This window comes from Gracilinanus agilis, chromosome 6 (assembly GCF_016433145.1).
Source record: "Gracilinanus agilis isolate LMUSP501 chromosome 6, AgileGrace, whole genome shotgun sequence".
Lineage (NCBI taxonomy): Eukaryota > Metazoa > Chordata > Mammalia > Didelphimorphia > Didelphidae > Gracilinanus > Gracilinanus agilis.
Window position 1 is genome coordinate 35,783,738 of NC_058135.1, and position 18,484 is coordinate 35,802,221.

The 18,484-nt window shown below is 37.9% G+C and overlaps 1 protein-coding gene across 1 annotated transcript in view; it reads left to right on the plus strand.

Moving 5' to 3' along the window:
* Window positions 1–18,484, plus strand: part of FRAS1 (Fraser extracellular matrix complex subunit 1) — a 545,529-nt gene that overhangs the window by 293,163 nt on the left and 233,882 nt on the right. Inside the window, exon 19 of the mRNA XM_044681606.1 lies at window positions 916–1,059. Coding sequence (XP_044537541.1) covers window positions 916–1,059 — 144 coding nt within the window. The remainder of the gene's footprint in view (window positions 1–915; window positions 1,060–18,484) is intronic.

Here is an 18,484-nt window from a genome sequence, read left to right on the forward strand (position 1 = left end):
ACTGCTCTTGTTGTCTATCCTTGACCATGACTCTTTTAATTGTTCTTTCTCAGGAACAGGGTACACCATTGGTTAAATCATAGCACTTGACTTAGGGAAATTTGCGGTGAAGGGACAATGGTGTATGAGAATGGTCTGTCCAGTCATTTATTCTGTGATCTTGAAAATGACATTGAAACTATATAAATCTAGCTTGAAAGTACTGAAATGCAGCTCAAGTGCCATCTTCTGTTTAACGGGTTCTTAACCAAATTTTCTGTTGCCAGTCTTCAAAATAATATTTTAAATAATTGGTGGAAATACTAAAATTGAGTTAGGGGGTTAGTGAAACATTCCATGTTTCCTTGCAAAAAATCATGGAGTCAGTCACTAGACCCCTGAGTGATTTAAATATGTTGGTTTTAGAAAACCCACTTTAATGTGAAACTTTTTCAGTTTCCTTTCAACTGCTGTCTCCCCTGACTAAGTTGCCTTATAGTTAACTATGATAAGTGTATTTATTCCATATTTATTCCATATTTAATTGTACAATGTCTTTATTGTCTCTGTTGAAATGTAAAGTCCTTGGGCATGGTGATTGTTTCCTGTATTGTATTTCCAGGTACAGTATAGTTGCTAATAAATACTTTCTGATAGATTGAATGAAGCTTATCTACATCTTGTTGGGATGGTACTTTAATATTCTGTCTGGAAGAAACAACCTCATGGGCATGAGGAGTGAGAAATTGTTCAGTGAGTGGTCAGATCCCTCAAGGTGATTCTCTCTTATCCAAATGTCCTCAGAAATTTTAAGTGGTCAGAGAACGCACTCATCATTGCTGTTAAATATTCTTAGGAATGTTTTTGACGTGTTTGGTAGTGGTGTTTCTTTTTCATTATTTCTGACCTTGATCCTGGAATTTTCTTTTCTTCAAGTGTGCCATCCCTCATGCAGACAGTGCTATGGTCCTACTGACTCCGATTGCATCAGTTGCCATCCCTATGCCCTTCTTGTGAGTGGAACCTGCAGGGCCAGCTGTAAAGAGGAACAGTACCTGAACCTTGTGGGCTATTGTGTGGGTAAGTCACAGTCTTGTGAGAGCTATCTCTCACAATCAATGAGTTCTCTTTAGTGGCCCAGTGTTGTTCTGGTCTTTCTCACTCAGAAACCATCCACATTCTGACACTTCTGAATGAAATTTAAGCTAAGTTCATTTAATTAATAATAATAATTATAACATTCATTAGCAAGAAAATATCAAGCACCTACTTTTACTTCTAGAGTTGGACACACAAAGATCGACACCCAGGAACTTGTGTTCTGGTGGGGAAGACAAATAAATACATTTGTTAAGTATGAACAGGATAAACTATAAAAGGAAGAAATGCAAATAAATCCAAGATAATTTAAAAGGAAGGGTACTGGGTATTGCCTGTGGGGAGATAAAGAAAGGCTACTTATCTAGGATGGTGCCGTTCTTCAGAAGAATCCACTGTCTATTTAAAAAACATTGCATGTATTCCTTTAGTACCCCTTAATACTAATTCCTTCCCTCTGTCAAATTATCTTTGGTTTATCTTGTATGTATCTCATTTGTACATAATTATTTGGATTTTTGTCTCCCCTGCTAGACTTTAAGCTTCTTGAGAATAAAAATTATTTTCTGCTTTGCTTTCTCATGCTAGGTAGCTAGAGCACTGGGCACTGATTTTAATCCTAACTGAGACATTTATTAGCGGTCTGACCCTGGGCTTGTCACTTACCCTCTTTCTGCTTCCATTTCCTCTTTTGGAAAACAGAGGATAATAATAACATCTATCTCTCAGCATTGTTGTAAGGATTAAATGTGAGAAATAACCTGAAGTGCTTTGCAAAACTTAAAGTACTGAATAAATACTAGCTAGTATTATTACTGTCATTGTTGGTGTCATCATTATTCTTGTCATCTGCACTTTGTACAACGAATGGATCACGTTGGGTGTTTAATAGATGCTTGTTGGCTAACTGGTAATTGTTTGATTGCTGCACTCATATTGGTCTCCTGATTGTCAGAATCATAAACTCTTGTTGTCAGCCCCTATGTTGGATGTTAGGGCCCAAAGTAAAACCAGCTATTACAAAAACTGATGGATTTTCCTCCTCTTCTTTATTTTATTTTATTCATTCATTCATTTACTTATTGTAAACACTTACTTTCTGTCTTAGTAAATGTTTGAGGCCAGATTTGAACCCAGATCCTCCCAACTCCAGGTCTGGCACTCTATCCACTGTGCCATCTAGCCCTGTACACACAAAGAAGCAAAAAGCCAGTTCCTTTCTTCAAGGAACTTATCATCTTAACCCCATGATGAAAAGTTGCCTGACAATACAAGCCACCAAGAGCTGATAAGGATGGATAGAACGGGGAGCAGCTAAGTGGCACAGTAAATAGAGTGCCAAGCCTAATGTCAGGAGGACCTGGGTTTGAATCTGACCTCAAATACTTCCTAGCTATGTGACCCTCAGCAAATAGCTTAATCCCAGTTGCCTATTTCTTACTGCTGTTCTGTCTTAGTCTTAAGACCAAGACAGAGGCTATAGAGTTTTAAATTTTTTATTTTTTAGCACAATGGATAGGATTAACATATTAAAAAATTAATGGGTGTTTTTTTTTTCAATTTTCATGCTTTTTTTTTTCTCCCTGCTTCTCTTCTACTTCCCCACAGAAGGAAATAAAAATAAATACAGAATCTTTGGAATATATAAACAAGATCCAGCAAAACTAATTTTCACATTGACCACATCCAAAAAATGTGTTTTTATTTCTTCATTAAGTGTCTCATAGTCTTTACCATGAGGTGGACCGCATCCTTCATCATCAGCCTTCTACCATAAAGGTTGATATTATGTTGATCAGAGTTCTTAAGTGATCAGGTTTATATTTGTATATCATTACTTATTTCAGACTATTATACTGTAAAGCTCATTGAGTATAAGGAATGTGTCTTACTGATCTTTGTGTCTCCTAAGGTGCTAGGTGCCTAGGTAGCACAGAGAGTGGAGGGCTGGGCCTGGAGCCAGGAAGACCTCAGGTCAAGTATGGCTTCAGATCCCTGTGCATGGCACCAATGTCTGTCTGCCTCAGTTTCCTCTTCTGTAAAGTGGAGATGATAATAGCACCTACTCTCAGTTCTGAAGTGGTTGTGAGGATCAAAGAAAATATATTCATAAAGTGCTTTTTAAACCTTAAAGTCTCTTTAAATGCTATTTATTATTATTTAATGTTATATATATATATATATATATACACACATAAATATATAAATAAAATGTGTATACAATATACAGTAAAAGAATGAGTAAAATGTGTGCAGGGAAGATGAGGGAGGGCATACCATGTAGGCAGAACAGTTTGAGTTATGGCATTAGGTGGGAATTTCCACATTGACCACATCCAAAAAATGTGTTTTTAATTCTCCATTAAGCCTCTCATGTCTTTACCATGAGGTGGATTGCATCCTTCATCATCAGCCTCTACCATAAAGGAGACATTTAAGTAGACAACATTGGCAAAGATGGAATGACAGGTCAGGGTCAGATTATCTAGGGACCTTGAGAGCCAGGCTAAAGATTTATCTAATAGGCAGTGGGCAAAGGTGGCATAAGTGAATATTATGTTTCAGAAAGATTAATCTGTTGGAATGAAGTATGCAGAATGGATTGAGACAGTAGGTGTTTGGAGGTGGGAAACCAGTTGAAATGCACCGGATCATCTGTTTCTTGAGTGAGATAGTGTGTCTGAACTACGGTGATGTTTGGTCTTCCCTCTTATCTTTAGCATAGATTTTCCATTTGGAATTCATTTTGCAATGGAGATAGATATATTTTTATAAAGATGTATACCACAAAACAAATAAGGAAATTTTTATGAAGCAGGATATGTGATTTTTTTATGAAAGGAGAAATAAGAAAGGAAATAGAATTATGTTTCATTATAATAACAATAGCTAGCATTTATCTATAATATGCCAGGCATTTTGCTCCTTTTCCCATGTTTGGTGATTGGAGGAGCCATTAAGGCTTTAAGGTTGCAGGAGGTCAGTAGTATAGAGAATTGTGGGGCTGGATTGAATGAAACTCCAGCCTTATGTGAGCAAAATCCAATCAAAGTCCAAGGGGACTGAACAAACTCTGGTGTTTCTGGAGATTTGTTGTATTCAGGAATGGTTTGGAGTAAGTACTGTAATCTTTTTGGTTATGGTAGGATTTGACTTGTAATTCTTTTCATTGACCTTTCACAGCAACTCATTGACACTCTGGTATGTTTTCCCTCTAATCAAATCCTTGCCACTATCACTGGTACTCTGCTTTCTTATTATGTAAAGGAATTTTTAAAAAAAACCTTTTCTTCCATCTTAGAATCATACCGTGTATTGCTTCCAAGATAGAAGAGCAGTACGGGTTAGACCAATGAGGGTTCAGGCTTACACAGCTGGGAAGTATTTGAAGTCAGATCTGAACCCAGGACCTTCCCTCTCTAGGTTCAGCTCTCAAACTGCCGAACCACCAACCTGCCCCCTGAAAAGGAATTTTGAAAGGTCAGTGTACTTATCCAGCTCTCCACTTCCCCTAGTAGCCAGAATTCTGAAACCTCCATTTTAAGCAGAGGATGCTGGCTTAGTTAGGCACCTGGTGAACCAGGTGGATTTTTAAATCTCTGCATTTATTAGTGTCCTAAGAAGGACCACATTCTGATGGATAAAGGAATAAATATTTCTATAGCAACTTCTATGTGCCAGACACTGTGCTAAGTGCTTTTTACAATTATTTCATTTGGTCTTCACACCCACCTTGGGAATTATTGTTTCCATTTTTCATTTTGAGGAAACTGAAGCAAAAGTTAAGTTAGTTGCCCAGGATTATATAGCTAGTAAGTGTCTGAAGATGGATTTGAACTCGGGTCTTCCTGACTTCAGACCAAGTGTTCCACCTTGCTGTGTCTGGGGGGACGAACCAGAGAATAATTCAGTTTCTGGAGGGCCATCCATAAAATGTGTTTCTACTATCCTTACTGAACTCATACTATGTGGAGCTTGTATTCTGGAAGAATAGAATGTCTGTTATTGTGTCCTAAGTATGTGCTGAGAAAGATTTTATTCTTAGGAATTAAATTCCTTGGATACTATCTGAAAGGGCATTTTCAGAGACCTCTTCATTGCCTTTAACTATTTAAAAAGGAATGTTACATTTCATTCATCATACAGATAGCATTGACATCCTTGGGAGCAGGTCCAATGACTTCATTGTGCTTTTTTCCTATGGTTCTATGGGTAACTAACCTTTTGCTACAATGCACTCCCCAGCCCCCAACTTTTTACACTTTGTTATATCCCAGTGTGCATGAAAGAAGAGTTGTATCTTGTCAATTTAGACCAGATTGCAAAATCCCAACAAAGATGGATGATTCCAAAGAGAGGAAAAGTATTTAAGTGCTTTCATTTTCTGCTCTTTTAGAAAGTAAATTATGTCTTTGATCTTTGTGGTTATTATGTCATTTCAGTCATATCTCACTTTGTGACCCCATTTGGAGTTTTCTTGGCTGGAATGGTTTGGCCATTTCCTTTTCTATCTTATTTTATAAATGAGGAAATTGAGGCAAACAGAGTTAAGGGACTTGCCCAGGGTTACATGATTAGTAAATTTGAACTCAAGTCTTTCTGACTTCAGGCCAAGTGTTCTACCCAATCTTCCACCACCTACCTGCCCCAAATCTTCACAAGCACTGAAATATTTAAAGCTACTTTATTTAAAGGAAATAATGTTATTTCCTATCTTCATGGAAAGCAGTAAGAATTAGAGAAGAAAATATAAATAAGGGTGAGGGGGAAAAGATGTCCATGATTGAACAACTGGATTTTGGGGAAAATTTCTTTTGTAAAAAATTGTTAAATGTTTGTCAGTGCATAACTCTGAAGTCAGTCCTGAATAAGGTATAAAATTTGCAAGTAAAACATGGGCCCCTGCCCTTGTGGAACTAGTAATGGCATATGCTACATGTATAAATCACTGCAGTTCAAATAATCCATTAGAGAGTTGTTGAGAAGTTCCAATCGAGTGCAGCATGAAGAGGGAAAGGTTATTTCTGACTAAGGATAGCAGGGTATGTCATTTGAGTTGAGTAGGCAGAAATGGTGGGAGCCCACTCTAGGAAACATTGTGAGTGGAAAAAAGGAAGTAGCCTTAGGTGGGTCTACTTATGGAATAAATGGAGTGGAGGAGCATGAAAAACATTGTGGAGTGGTATGTTTGTACCTGATTGTGGAGAGCCTGGAATGTTTAGGCCATAGGTATGTGCATGAGAAAGAACTCTTGAGTTTTTTAGTAGATAGAACGATATCAGCTCTATGCCTACACGTGACATATCTGTTTCTGTGAACTTCCATGCAGAAAGAGGGCTAAGGGTTCCTCCTGAATCAGAAGGTAGTGTGGTTGATTTTTTTTTTGTCAGTCTGTGAGAAAATGCAATGAGCTCAGGAAGAAAGAGTGGTGGCATTGGAATTTAAAAAAAAATTTTAAGCACCTACTATGTTCTAGGTGCTGGGCTCAGAGCTTTACAAATATCATCTCATTTGAGCTCCATAACAACCCTTTTGAACCTGGTGCTATTATTATCCTCATTTTACAGATGAGGAAACTGAAGCAACCAGAGGTCGAGTGACTCCTCTAAAGGTCATACACAGGTAGGAAGTGTCTCAGGCTGAATTGGACCTCAAATCTTGCTGACTCCCCACCGAGGGTGCTATATAATGTAATACTAACTAGCTACTATTATAAGATTGAGGAAGGAGGGAAGATGAGAGAGAGGGAGAGTGTGAATAGATTGGGCTCATTTTGCATGTTGAAATACATTTTAGCAGTTATCCCTTCTCCCTTTCTTTTCTGTGAGATATGTGAATTCTTTGCTCTCTAAACCTGAGTAGAGCCATGTGTTGCCCATTTAGAAAGTGTGTTAATAACTGTTAACATAAACACCTTTTATGGATAATGGAATATTATCCATAAACATCTTTTAGAGCCTTACTGATTTTTCCCAATTTGCTGTCATCCATGCTTTTAAAGAGAAAGGGCCTGAAAAACTCTATCAGGTATGGAAAGATTTATTAGAAATAATTAGTGATGCTTCTCAGTGGTCAAGGGTTCCCTTTTCCTTTCTTAGTCTTTGACTTTACTTTTCCTACTTTTTATTTGTAAGAGAGGTTGAAAGAGTATACTGATGGGTTAACAAAAATGTATCAAGCACAATTTTGTGCAAGGCACTGTTATTAGTTTTGAGAATTCTGTGATAATAAACCAACAGTCCCTGCCCTGAAAGGAGTTCGCATTCTTTTGGGGAGATACAGCATCTTCAGTAAGTAGAAAATATACACAAAATGTGTAGAAGAGGGAGTAGGCTGATAATTCAGGGGAACAGAGAAGGTCTTAGGTAGGAGGTAGTGGCTGAGCTGTGCTTTGATAGAAGTAAGAGAGTGAAAGAAAGTGGAGGCAAGGCAGAAAGAAGGACATTCCAGGAATGTACAAAATTCTGGATGTAGTAGAGGAATGAGTGTTTACAGGGAGATCTAGGAGGCCAGTTTGATGGAAATATACTGTGTAGGAATAAGGCAGGAGAAGTAGGTAGGAGCCAGTCTGTGAATGACTTTAAATGCCAAATTTTTAAGTCTATGTATTTTATCTTAAACACATAAACCAGTCAGTGAAGCTTTTTGAGCATGGCAGGCTGCATGATTGCCTCTGGGTTTCATATCCATTAGTATCTCTGTGGAGGAGGGGAAGAGAATTGAAGCAGGGAGACCCTTTAGGTAGCTTTTGAAATGGACCCCAGGAGAAGTGATAAGGTGCTAAAGTAAAAATAATCATGTTTCTGTAACACCACCAAAGTAATGAATAATATTCTGCCGTGTATAATTGTTATTTGTATCCCTATTTTATCCTTAAAACAAGACTGTAATACCAGCTCCTTAGAGAAAAGGGTCATCTCATTTATCTCTGTATCCCCTTGAATGCCTCCCATAATGCTTTACTCATGGTAAGGATCCAATAAGTATTTATTGAATTTATTAAATTTTAGATAGAGCCTGGAGAGACCCCAAATTCTCTGCTTCTAGACAAGGCCAGTCAAAGTGTGTGCTCATCTTATCTTAGAATTGTCTTACAGGTAGGACTGGACAGCCATCATGGTGTCATGGAGTCAACATTGGACTGGGAGGCAATTGCTACCAATCCACCATAAAATTGTGGGCAAATATCATTTCACCTCTTGGGTTCAGTTTTATCATTTGTAAAATAAAGAAATGTGGTTAATTTGTCTCTTAGGACTTTATCAGCTATAAAATTGTCATCGGAAGGGGAAGGGGATAAGCATTTATGTAGTGCCTACTGTATGCCAGGCACTGTGCTAAGTGCCTTTTAAAAAAAAACATTTATTATTTCCTTTGCTCCTCACAACAACCTTGTGAAATAAGAACTATTATTATCCCCGTTTTATAGTTGAGGAAATTGAGACAAAAATGTTGATGAAAACATTTGTAAATGATGTTTCCAGGCTTACAAAGCTAGTAAGTGTTTGAGGCTAGATTTGAACTTGGATCTTCCTGACTCTAGGACTAGAGCTCTATTCACTGTGCCATCTAGTTGCCCCTTTGAATATAGGCTTGGTACTAGACTGTTTTCAAAGGACCAGCCTTACTTAGTTACAAAGAGGTGCCTGACCAGGAGGCTAGTCACTTGGATGAATCCTTTGACCATGTCAATCAAGTCTGGGAATAAAGAGAAATCCAAAATGGCTTCTAGCCTTATGTGGCTGTTGTTGGCTTCTATAAAGAGGGTTACAGACTGGGAGAAAAATAGGCAGTGGGACTAAGAATCACTTAGGGCCAAATTTAGACTTTCTGTCACTCTTTCTACTCCAAGTAAGAGATTCCTTTTTCAGTATGACTAATGTGTGGATATGTTCCGGGAGCCCCTCAGAGAAATAAGGTTCTCCATCAGGGTCCATCGAGTCAATGCAGATCAATGCAGACATTGATCTCTATTGTCTGAAAATCAGGCCATAGGATGGATGGATACCCAATCAGACCCCTCTGTGTGACTCTTCTGACCAACATTTTTTATTATTAAAATTGCCACAATCTATATTTTTAGGATAGCCTTAAGTTTTGTATCATAGATACAAAATTTCTTTATAGAGATCCATTTATAGAATTCCCTTTATAGAATTCCCCTTAATACTCTATAATAGACCAGTACTTAATGAGTTAATAGTTCATGTCCTTGAAGCTGCTTTAATCTTTTCCTCTCACTCTACCTTGAGAGTAGGAAGGACACAGTATGGCAAAATCAAAACATAATACACTCACTTTATTTTCTCACACTGAATTTAACCCTATGAAACCAAAACATTCTCACACTTTACTACTTTCCCACATTAGACTTGTCCCCCAAATTTGGGGTTTCTCATACTCTAATCCACTTTTGAAATATGTTGAATGTTCTTTTTATAAAAATAAAACTTAGATAAAGTAGAGTTTTGGTAGCCTTGAGGCATAGTCTCAGTGTAATCTATATGTAGAATTTTGTAGAAATTTACTAGGTATACCAGCTTAACTACTATAACCTTGAGTTCTTCTATGTTTTGGGTTTGAAATGTAAATTTTCCCAGCATTTGTGTGACTGTGAGAGAAAGGTATAAAAATAAAGATTCATAGGAAGTCAAAGAGAACATCTTCTGGAAATCCACTATGTCTCCAACTCTCTCTTCCTCAGTTTTGGCTAAACTATCACACCTCTCAAGGTAACTGGAAACTGCTGGCTGGCTTCTAACAGGGAGCCAATTTGAACTCATCTTCCTGACTCCAGGCCTAGTACTCTATCCATCGTGCCATACAACTGCCTCTGTATAAGAGCAATTATTGATTGAAAATGCAAAGAGACAAATTCAGATTGCGTTTAAGGAAAATGTTTTTATTAGATTTGTTATTTTGTTATTATTATAATTTGCCTTGAGGCAAATTTTGACTCCAACTTTAAAATCCTATGTGCTCTAAAATTTATTATCTTTATTCCCTTACTTTGTGTGATGGAAGAAATACTGATTTTAGAGCCAGAATACATGAACATCTCAACTCAGCCACTTACAATTTGTATGACCTTATTCAAGTCTTGTTACCTCATTGAGTCTGAATTTTGTAATCTATGAAAGGCAAGGGTTGGATCAGATGATTGCAAAGATCCCTTCTAAGTCCTGTGATCTCTGACTTATTTTGTTTTGAATTCTATAGTTGATGGACCAAATGCTACCCCTCCTGGAAATCATTCCTTTCCATCTTTTTTTAAACCCTTACTTTGAGTCAATACTAAGTATTGGTTCCAAGGCAGAAGAGCAGTAAAGGGTAGGCAAATTGGGGTTAAGTAACTTGCCTAGGTTCACACAACTAGGAAGTGTTTGAGGCCAGATTTGAACTAACAAGCCATTCATTTACTCTTTCCTTATCATTCTTGCAATCCCTCTTATTTGTATTTTGAGTTCCTTTGTGCTTAGAAATTTGGAAAATCTTCCTGGATTCCTATGAAAGTTTAATCAAATTAAAATAATCTTTTATTACACTTCTATATTTCTCTTTTGGAAGATTCACTGAAATCCAGTAGTTTGATAGAAGGCGCCATATATTCCTTGCCCAGTGCCCTATAGAGTGGACACTCATCAGAAAAAAATGTGTATTGAATGACTGTTAAAACTCAGTGATATTTATTAATGCTGAGTCAAAAGGTGTGACTTAGCATGGTAGTACATACCTATAATTCTTACTACTAGGAAGGCTGTGGCTGGTGAATTGTTTGAGCTCTGGAGTGCTGAGCTACCTGAAGGTTGAAGCCAATTGGGTATTCATACTAAAAGCAGCACCAAAGTGATAATGGGGAACCAGGCTGCCAGCAGTGAAGTTGGACCTGTGAGTGGCCCATTAACAACTTTTCTTTTGCTTCTTCTTACCCCCTGCCATTCCTACCAGGAAAAAAAGAAACAAGATGTGGTGACTTTCATGTCTCCTGTGTATCCACGTTAATAGTTCTGAGAAGGGGAGAATCAGGACATGGAGCTCCTGCAGTGTTTGCCTTCCTTAGTCATTACCTCTGTCCCTGACCTGTCAATACCATGTCTGTATGCTGCATCTCTTGGCTGTCCTGGCCCATGGGGGAGGTAAATCCTTTTCCCCTTTGATCAATGGAGATAAGATTGGGTTTTTTAAAAAAAAAAACAACTGTTCCTACAGAACTCCCGGAAAAAAAGCAAAACTCAAAGCTTCAAAATGAATAAACTTACAGAACACAGAATTTCCCTAATGTAACTGAGGTCTAGTCACAACTCGCTTCTGTCCTGTTTTCTTTGTCTAATTCTATCAAAGGAATAGACACGCCTCTTCATCTGCTTTTTTCAGCCATTATTGTCCCCACCCCTTTTTTTTGTCATCACTTTCCCCTACCTTCCTACATCCCTAAGTAACTTAATTTGCTACTGGACATATAGTAGATACTGAATGAACAACTGAAAGCTCGTCAGATGCTTAAGGGACCATCTGCAGAGGAGAAAAATACCATCTCTCACTTCTTAAGGAACATATATTTATGAATACTCAAGCCTTTTAGTGCTCTCCCACTGAATAAAGGGCACAGGGTGATTTCTGAAAGGTGCTTCTCCCTTCTATGTAGTCAGGATGCATTTGGCAGACATCTTCTAGAGTTAGAATTTCCCTTGCATAACTCGCACTAAGTATGTTTGTTATGCTACATGCATCGATATGCATGGGCAAGCGTGCACGTGTGTGTGTGTGTGTGTGTGTGTGTGTGTTCCTGGGCCACTTTCTCCCTCTTTATTATCTATTTGTCTTGGTAATCTCAGCAATCCCCAGAGACTTAACTATCATTTCTGGGCAGGTGACTGCCCTATCTACTTAGCTACATTCTCTCCTCTAAACTTTAACCCTGTATTGCCAATTGCCTATTTGTGTTTCAAAGTGGCTATCCAGGAAATATCTTAAACTTACCCAGCATGTATGAAATTGAACTTATCTTTCCCACTACTCTCTCTAATCTCTGTCTAGGTATCTATCTTTCTCTTTATTGATCTGTCTGCTTTCTCTCTTTTTAGTTGTAATTTTCTGTATGTATTATTGATGTTAACATTTTTCTTATTTATTAACAGTATCATTATTCATATAGCATTTTTTCAAAACACTCCCAAAAAAGTAACTCAATGAAAAATCATGGAAGCTCCCTGTGTATGTATTATTCGTATGTCCATATCTTTTCTGGGCACTCTTCTCTATTTTTCTGCCTGTCTGTCTGTCTGTATCTATCTATCTATCTACATCTATCCATCTATCCATTCATCTATCCATCAATCTATCTATATCCATCTATCTCTCTCTATGTATCCATCTATTTATATCTATCAATTGTCTACCTGTATTATCGATATTAACATTTTTATTATTTAACACTATTATTATTTATATAGTATTTTTTCAAAGCACTCACAAAAAAGCATTTCTTAAGAAATCATGGAAACTCTGTGTCTTTCCTGGGCACATGCACTCACACTCTCTGTCTTTCTCATTATTTGTATAGTGATTTTTCAAAATACTCACAAAAAGCATTTCTTAATAAGAAATCCTGGATGGGGTGTGTGTATGTGTGGGAGAGTTGCTAATTCCTATTTGGCAGATGTAAGATCAAGACAATTTTTGACTCCATCTTTAAAATTCTGGTTCAGAGATATCAAGTGGCTTTAGGTTTGGTGAGGGAAGAGGGAAGGAGCCTGAGTCAAAGGTCATGGATTCTAACCCTGAATCATACATACATACATATATATATATGCTTATATATGTATATATGTTAATTGAAGGTTAGAGACAGAAGTAGAATCAAGGTCTTGATTGCCTAAGTGACCATCTACATGGCATCTTGCTGTAATAATTATGCCACTCTGGTGTTATTTCTTCCTCTTAACTCTGTTCTTGTTATTCATTTTCCTTTCTTTCTTTCACTTCCCATTTAATTTCCCATTGCCTTTTTAATTTCTCTCTTCTCCCTCAGGTTGTTTTTTCTCTTTCCACATGTATTTCTCTTTTTCATCTATTCTGTTTTTCTTTCCCTTCATTCTCTTCATCGTGCTCTCCTCTTTGCACCCTAATCTGTTTGCTTATTTTAGTTCCTCTGCTTGCCACCCTCCCTTCTATCATTGGAGGGATGATTTACATTCTCATCCTCTCTCTAGTACCTTCATTGATGGTCTCAGCTCTGCTCCTCTGGTTTATATTTTATTTCAGAGGCTCTTCTATCTACTGAAGACTGCCTGAGTGTTTCAAAGCATCCCTTTCTTTCTGATTTTTTTTTATTGAGGATGTGACCTTCATTTAAAATGGAGCATTTTTTAAAGAAAAGAATTTATACTTTTCTCTTGCATGTGACTTTTATAGAACAAGTATACCCACACACTTTTAAATTTAATCTACATTATTAATACTTTACTAAGTCTAGACAGTCCATAAAACAGTAAATCAGGCCTGGCTCTTATAAGGCTACTTGCTGATTTCTATGGTGTAAATGTTATCATGGAAAATGGAATAATTTGCTTTCACTAGCCAGTTCAAACTGGCTCCAACTCACTCTACTTAAGGACTCTTCCAGTTCCAAATATATGAGCTGATATCCAGTCATTTACAGAGAGGTTGGTTATCAGCTGACTTTGGTAAAAGAGTTTCCACACCATCTGGTACTGATAAGGACATAGGTCTGAAGAACAAAAATAAACATTTACATCTAACTAAATGTCTTCAAAGAATTGCATTTGCAGTAATCCCAAGGTAGGTAATGCAAACATTACTATTCCCATTTTGCAGATAAGGAAACTAAGCTTCAGAAAGCTTAATCCTGATGTCTATGGGCTTGTAACTGGAAGGCAGTTGAGCTGTCCTTGACTCCAAGCAGCTTGGTGCCTTGATTGGAGTTAGTCTTGACTCTTTTCCTCCCCACCAGGCTTTGAGAGTCACTGGACATCTCCAGCTCTCCCATTTCCTCATCTATAAAAAAGAAGCGGGACAACATCTTGGAAGCTCTTTCTTGATCTAAAATCTTATGTGCGTAAATTATGACTGGAAGCTGAGTTGGCTTCTAATAGAGTTTTCATGAAAAAAAGAAACTGCTGAATGTGCTCTCAAGATGACAAGATTTCAAAGTCAGCGTTTTGGCAGCATGCATGGATTTCTCAGTGTGTTGGGGCACAGTACCTACAGGATGCAGTAAATTACTGAGAAACATGGACTTTGGCAGTAGTGATGGCCCATGTTGGCACTTAATAAATGCTTTCCGACTGTGACTGATGGTAATGGAAATCCCTGCCGATTGTGTGTGCCCATAGTGAACCCTGAGCTGAGCTCCAGATTTATGGTAAAATGGAGGAGAACAGGATTAATGGTCAGGAATGGCGCCGATGGTCCCATGGTCTAGTGCTGTCATCCATAAGGTCTTTGCAGCACACTGGCATGTAGTGCCAGACTGGTTGGCAATGAATGTACTGAGCTTCCCATCCAGGCAACAAGCATTTATTAAGCAGCAACTGTGTGCCAGGCATCATGCTTAGCAATGAGTATACAGAGAAAGGGAAAATATAAATGCAGACAGAAATATTTTTAAGGGGAGAGTCCCAGCCCAAAGCTTCCAGTGAAAGAACCCATTTGAGAGTTTGGGGGTTCATCAAGCAGGAACCCAAAATTACCAGTCAGGCAGGAAAGGAGAAGGATTTTTTTATTTGCTTTAAAATTTTTTCTTATTTATAATTTTATTAATTGCTTTCTATGTGCCATGCACTGGGCTAAACACTTTTCAAAAATGATCTCATTTGATTCTTACAACAACTCTTGGAGGTATTATCCCTATTTTACATTTGAGAAAACTGGGGCAAAGAAGTTACATGACTTGTCCAGGGTCACACAGCTTGTAGGTATCTGAGACTGGATTTGCCTTCTTGTCTCCAAGCCCAGCTCTTTATCCATTATTCTACCCATCTAAAGATGAAGAGCCCTTCTTTATGCATCCTTTCAGTGTTCGTTTTGTCATATGCACTCCATAAAGAACTTAGATCACCTTTGTGAAAGAGCTGTTATTTCTGATATTTTGACTTTATTCATTTAATGTTTTTTAATGACAACATTTTCAACATTCTAGTTGCTCTAGACAGGTTAAACAGTTTTATTGCCCTGTATTTATTCCCTGGCTGGGAACCTTTTTTAAAAATCAATTCATCAGTAAGCTTTTATTAAGCATCTATTCTGTGCTAGATGCTGGGCAAACAAAGACAAAAAAAAAGAAATGGTCCCTGCCCATAAGGAGTTTCCTTTCTGTAGGAGGGTGATTTGGTGCAAATTGCCTTAACAGCTTGAGAACATCCAATTTGACTGCTTTAGTGTCTCAGCCTACTATCAAATCATCAAAAAAATATTGCTATATACCTAAACTTGTCTAAGTAGATCAGCATTTGTCAGTCAAGAAATGATAACTTCTTAAAAACAAGTGCCCAAGGGGCAGCTGGGTAGCTCAGTGGATTGAGAGCCAAGCCTAGAGACGGGAGGTCCTAGGTTCAAATCCGGCCTCAGACACTTCCCAGCTGTGTGACCCTGGGCAAGTCACTTGACCCCCATTGCCTACCCTTACCACTCTTCCACCTATAAGTCAATACACAGAAGTTAAGGGTTTAAAATAAAAAAAAAAAAAAAGTAAAACAAAAACAAAAAAAAAACAAAACACAAGTGCCCAAGGCCATAACAGGGATATTACACCTTTACATGAATATCTTGGAGATTTCTTGACTCAGTCTCAAAAGTACAGAAAAAAGCATTTGGAAAAAAAGCAAACTTTCATTCATCCATTCTAATTTTTGAAGCCAAGCCTCTGCAACTCAAAGAAGAAATTGTGTTGGTGCCATTTCCTTACAGCTACAGTATTATATATTGTCGGATATTGGATATTGCTATTATTAATCCCACATATTACTTTTTAGCCTATTTAAACTTTTACCAGATAGCCACATTTTGTGTATTGGGGAAACAATTTTTTGACTCAGCTAGATCTTGCAAATAATTAGACATAATTCATGGTTCACTCAATCATTTATTTATGCATTCATTTGTTTATAATGCTAATTTACAGTGGGTATTAGTAGACAAATTTATTTACCAATGGCTACAAATCACTCCCCTTCCAAGTTACTATTATGATCTGTTAAAAATACATTCTGTCTTCTGTTTTTTTCTTTCAAATATTAGGATAAACATATATTACATTGCTTAAAATGCAAAGTATAGAAACATTTCCAGAATTCACCTGATAAAGTAGAATTTAGGGGATTATTTGCTCAGTCTTTGAGATAAGTATTTAGACAATTGCACATTTTTTCCCTGCCTCCCTCTTTTTTTGTCTCCTTCTCTGGCTTCCCTTCCTCACTCCTTTCTCTTTCCCTCTCCCCTTCCCTCCCCTTCTCTTCCGAATGTAGTGTTCATGAAACCTCCTAGAATGAAGGTTTAGAGCTCACATTTTCTTCGTTCATCACTAGAACGCTAGTTTAGTGTGCATGGAGATGATATAAAGTATCCTTTCTGCTGCCCTGTTTCTGAATCTCAGTGAGAGTCACGCAAACTTCTTTGCTCCCATATCTGAAAAGACTGACTTTCAAGACCATAACTTTTGACAGCTGATATCCAGATTTGATTTAGTATCATCTCAGATAGTTATTTTCCTAACCCTTAATACTTCCATGGTCTTTACCCATGGTTTCATAGCATTGGAATTCTTTGGTGTGATAGAAATAGTGCTAGAAAAATGGTTCTTGTTTCAGTTCTACCTCAGACACTAAAGTGAGTTCCTTTGATTCTGTGAATGTCAGATAACCACAACAATGACCAACATATGTGGTGCTTAAAGATGTGCAAAGTGCTTTACAAATATCTTGTTTTTCTTAATAACAAACCTAAGAAGTAGATGCTAATATTGTTTTCATTTTATTGATGAGAAAACTGAGGTGCACAGGTTAAAGGTCCTTTCCAGACATATAGTTAGTATGAGGTCACGTTTGAACTAAGGTCCTCTTGACTCTACTTCTCAGAGATGATGTAAGGCTTGGACGAGGGAATCAACTAGCACTTCGCAAATGGACATCATGCCAAGCCACACACTTTGTAAATGTCAGCAATTTGGGTAGGAAGTGCAATGAACTTAGATTCAAGAAGACTAAATTCAGACCCAACTTCAAATACTTTCTAGCTGTGTGATCCTGAAAAAGTCTTTATCTTAGTTTCCAGTAAAATGGGATTCATACTAGCACCTACCTCCTAGGGTTATTATGAGGATAAAATGAGATAATAGTTTATAAAGCACTTTGCAAACATCAAAGCCCTTTATCTGTGATGGCGAAGCTGTGGCACATGTGCCAAAGATGGCATGCACAGACCTCTCTGTGGGCATGTGCCCATCCCTGCAGCACAGAGCTCGCCAGAATTCCTAACTAGAAAGCTGGAAGAAGGTGCAGGAAGGTACTCCCCTCTTCCTTTCCAGAGTTGGAGTTAGCAAGCAGGTCTCTTCAAGACTGCATCCCTTGATGGACAAGATTTTTCTATCCCATTCAGAATACAATGGCCTCTTCATTACATTTGGCCTGAGAGAGACAGAAGCAACTTATGTCTTTACTATCAGAAGCAAGCAATGTCTTTACTATACAAAGTATTGTTGGGATTTGGGATGTGTCTTTTGAGTTTGTACTTTAAAAATATTCAAAACTGTTGTCTAGTGATCAAGGAAGCAGTTTTATGAACCCAAGGCTAGGCTAATAGCCTCTTCCCAGTTCTATAACCCCCTTCTCCAGTTTCTTTCATAGGCAACCCTTTAGTCTGTTCAATTTGCATTTAAAGGGGTCCCTTGCCTGAGGGAAAAATAGTGGCTTGTCCCAGGCAGAGATCTCCCAATCAGTCCTGCATCCAGATTAAAACCTGACTTCAACTCTTGACCATTTGCTAAAAAAGGTTAATTTGGAGGACTTCAGGAAGACTGGAACATGATGGGGTGAATGTGTCAGGATGATGTCATTTAACCCAAGGGTTATATTTTCCTGTAAGTTGGGGCTTTTTTTTGCTTTTTTTTTTTTTCTGGCTCTCTCTCTCTCTCTCTCTCTCTCTCTCTCTCTCTCTCTCTCTCTCTCTCTCTCTCTCTCTCTCCATTTGAATTGTCTTCTGGTTCCTTAAATAGTGGCTAAAGAGGGTGTACTTTGAAATTTTCAAGGTCCCCTGAATTTCCACTTTGGAGAGGAGCTAGGCTTGAGGGGATCCTAGCTCATATAACTAGAGGGGAGTAGAGTGCTTGCACCCCTTGCCTCTCCCTCTCCCCAAACCTAACTACATCACCTGCCCCCAGCAGTCCAATGGG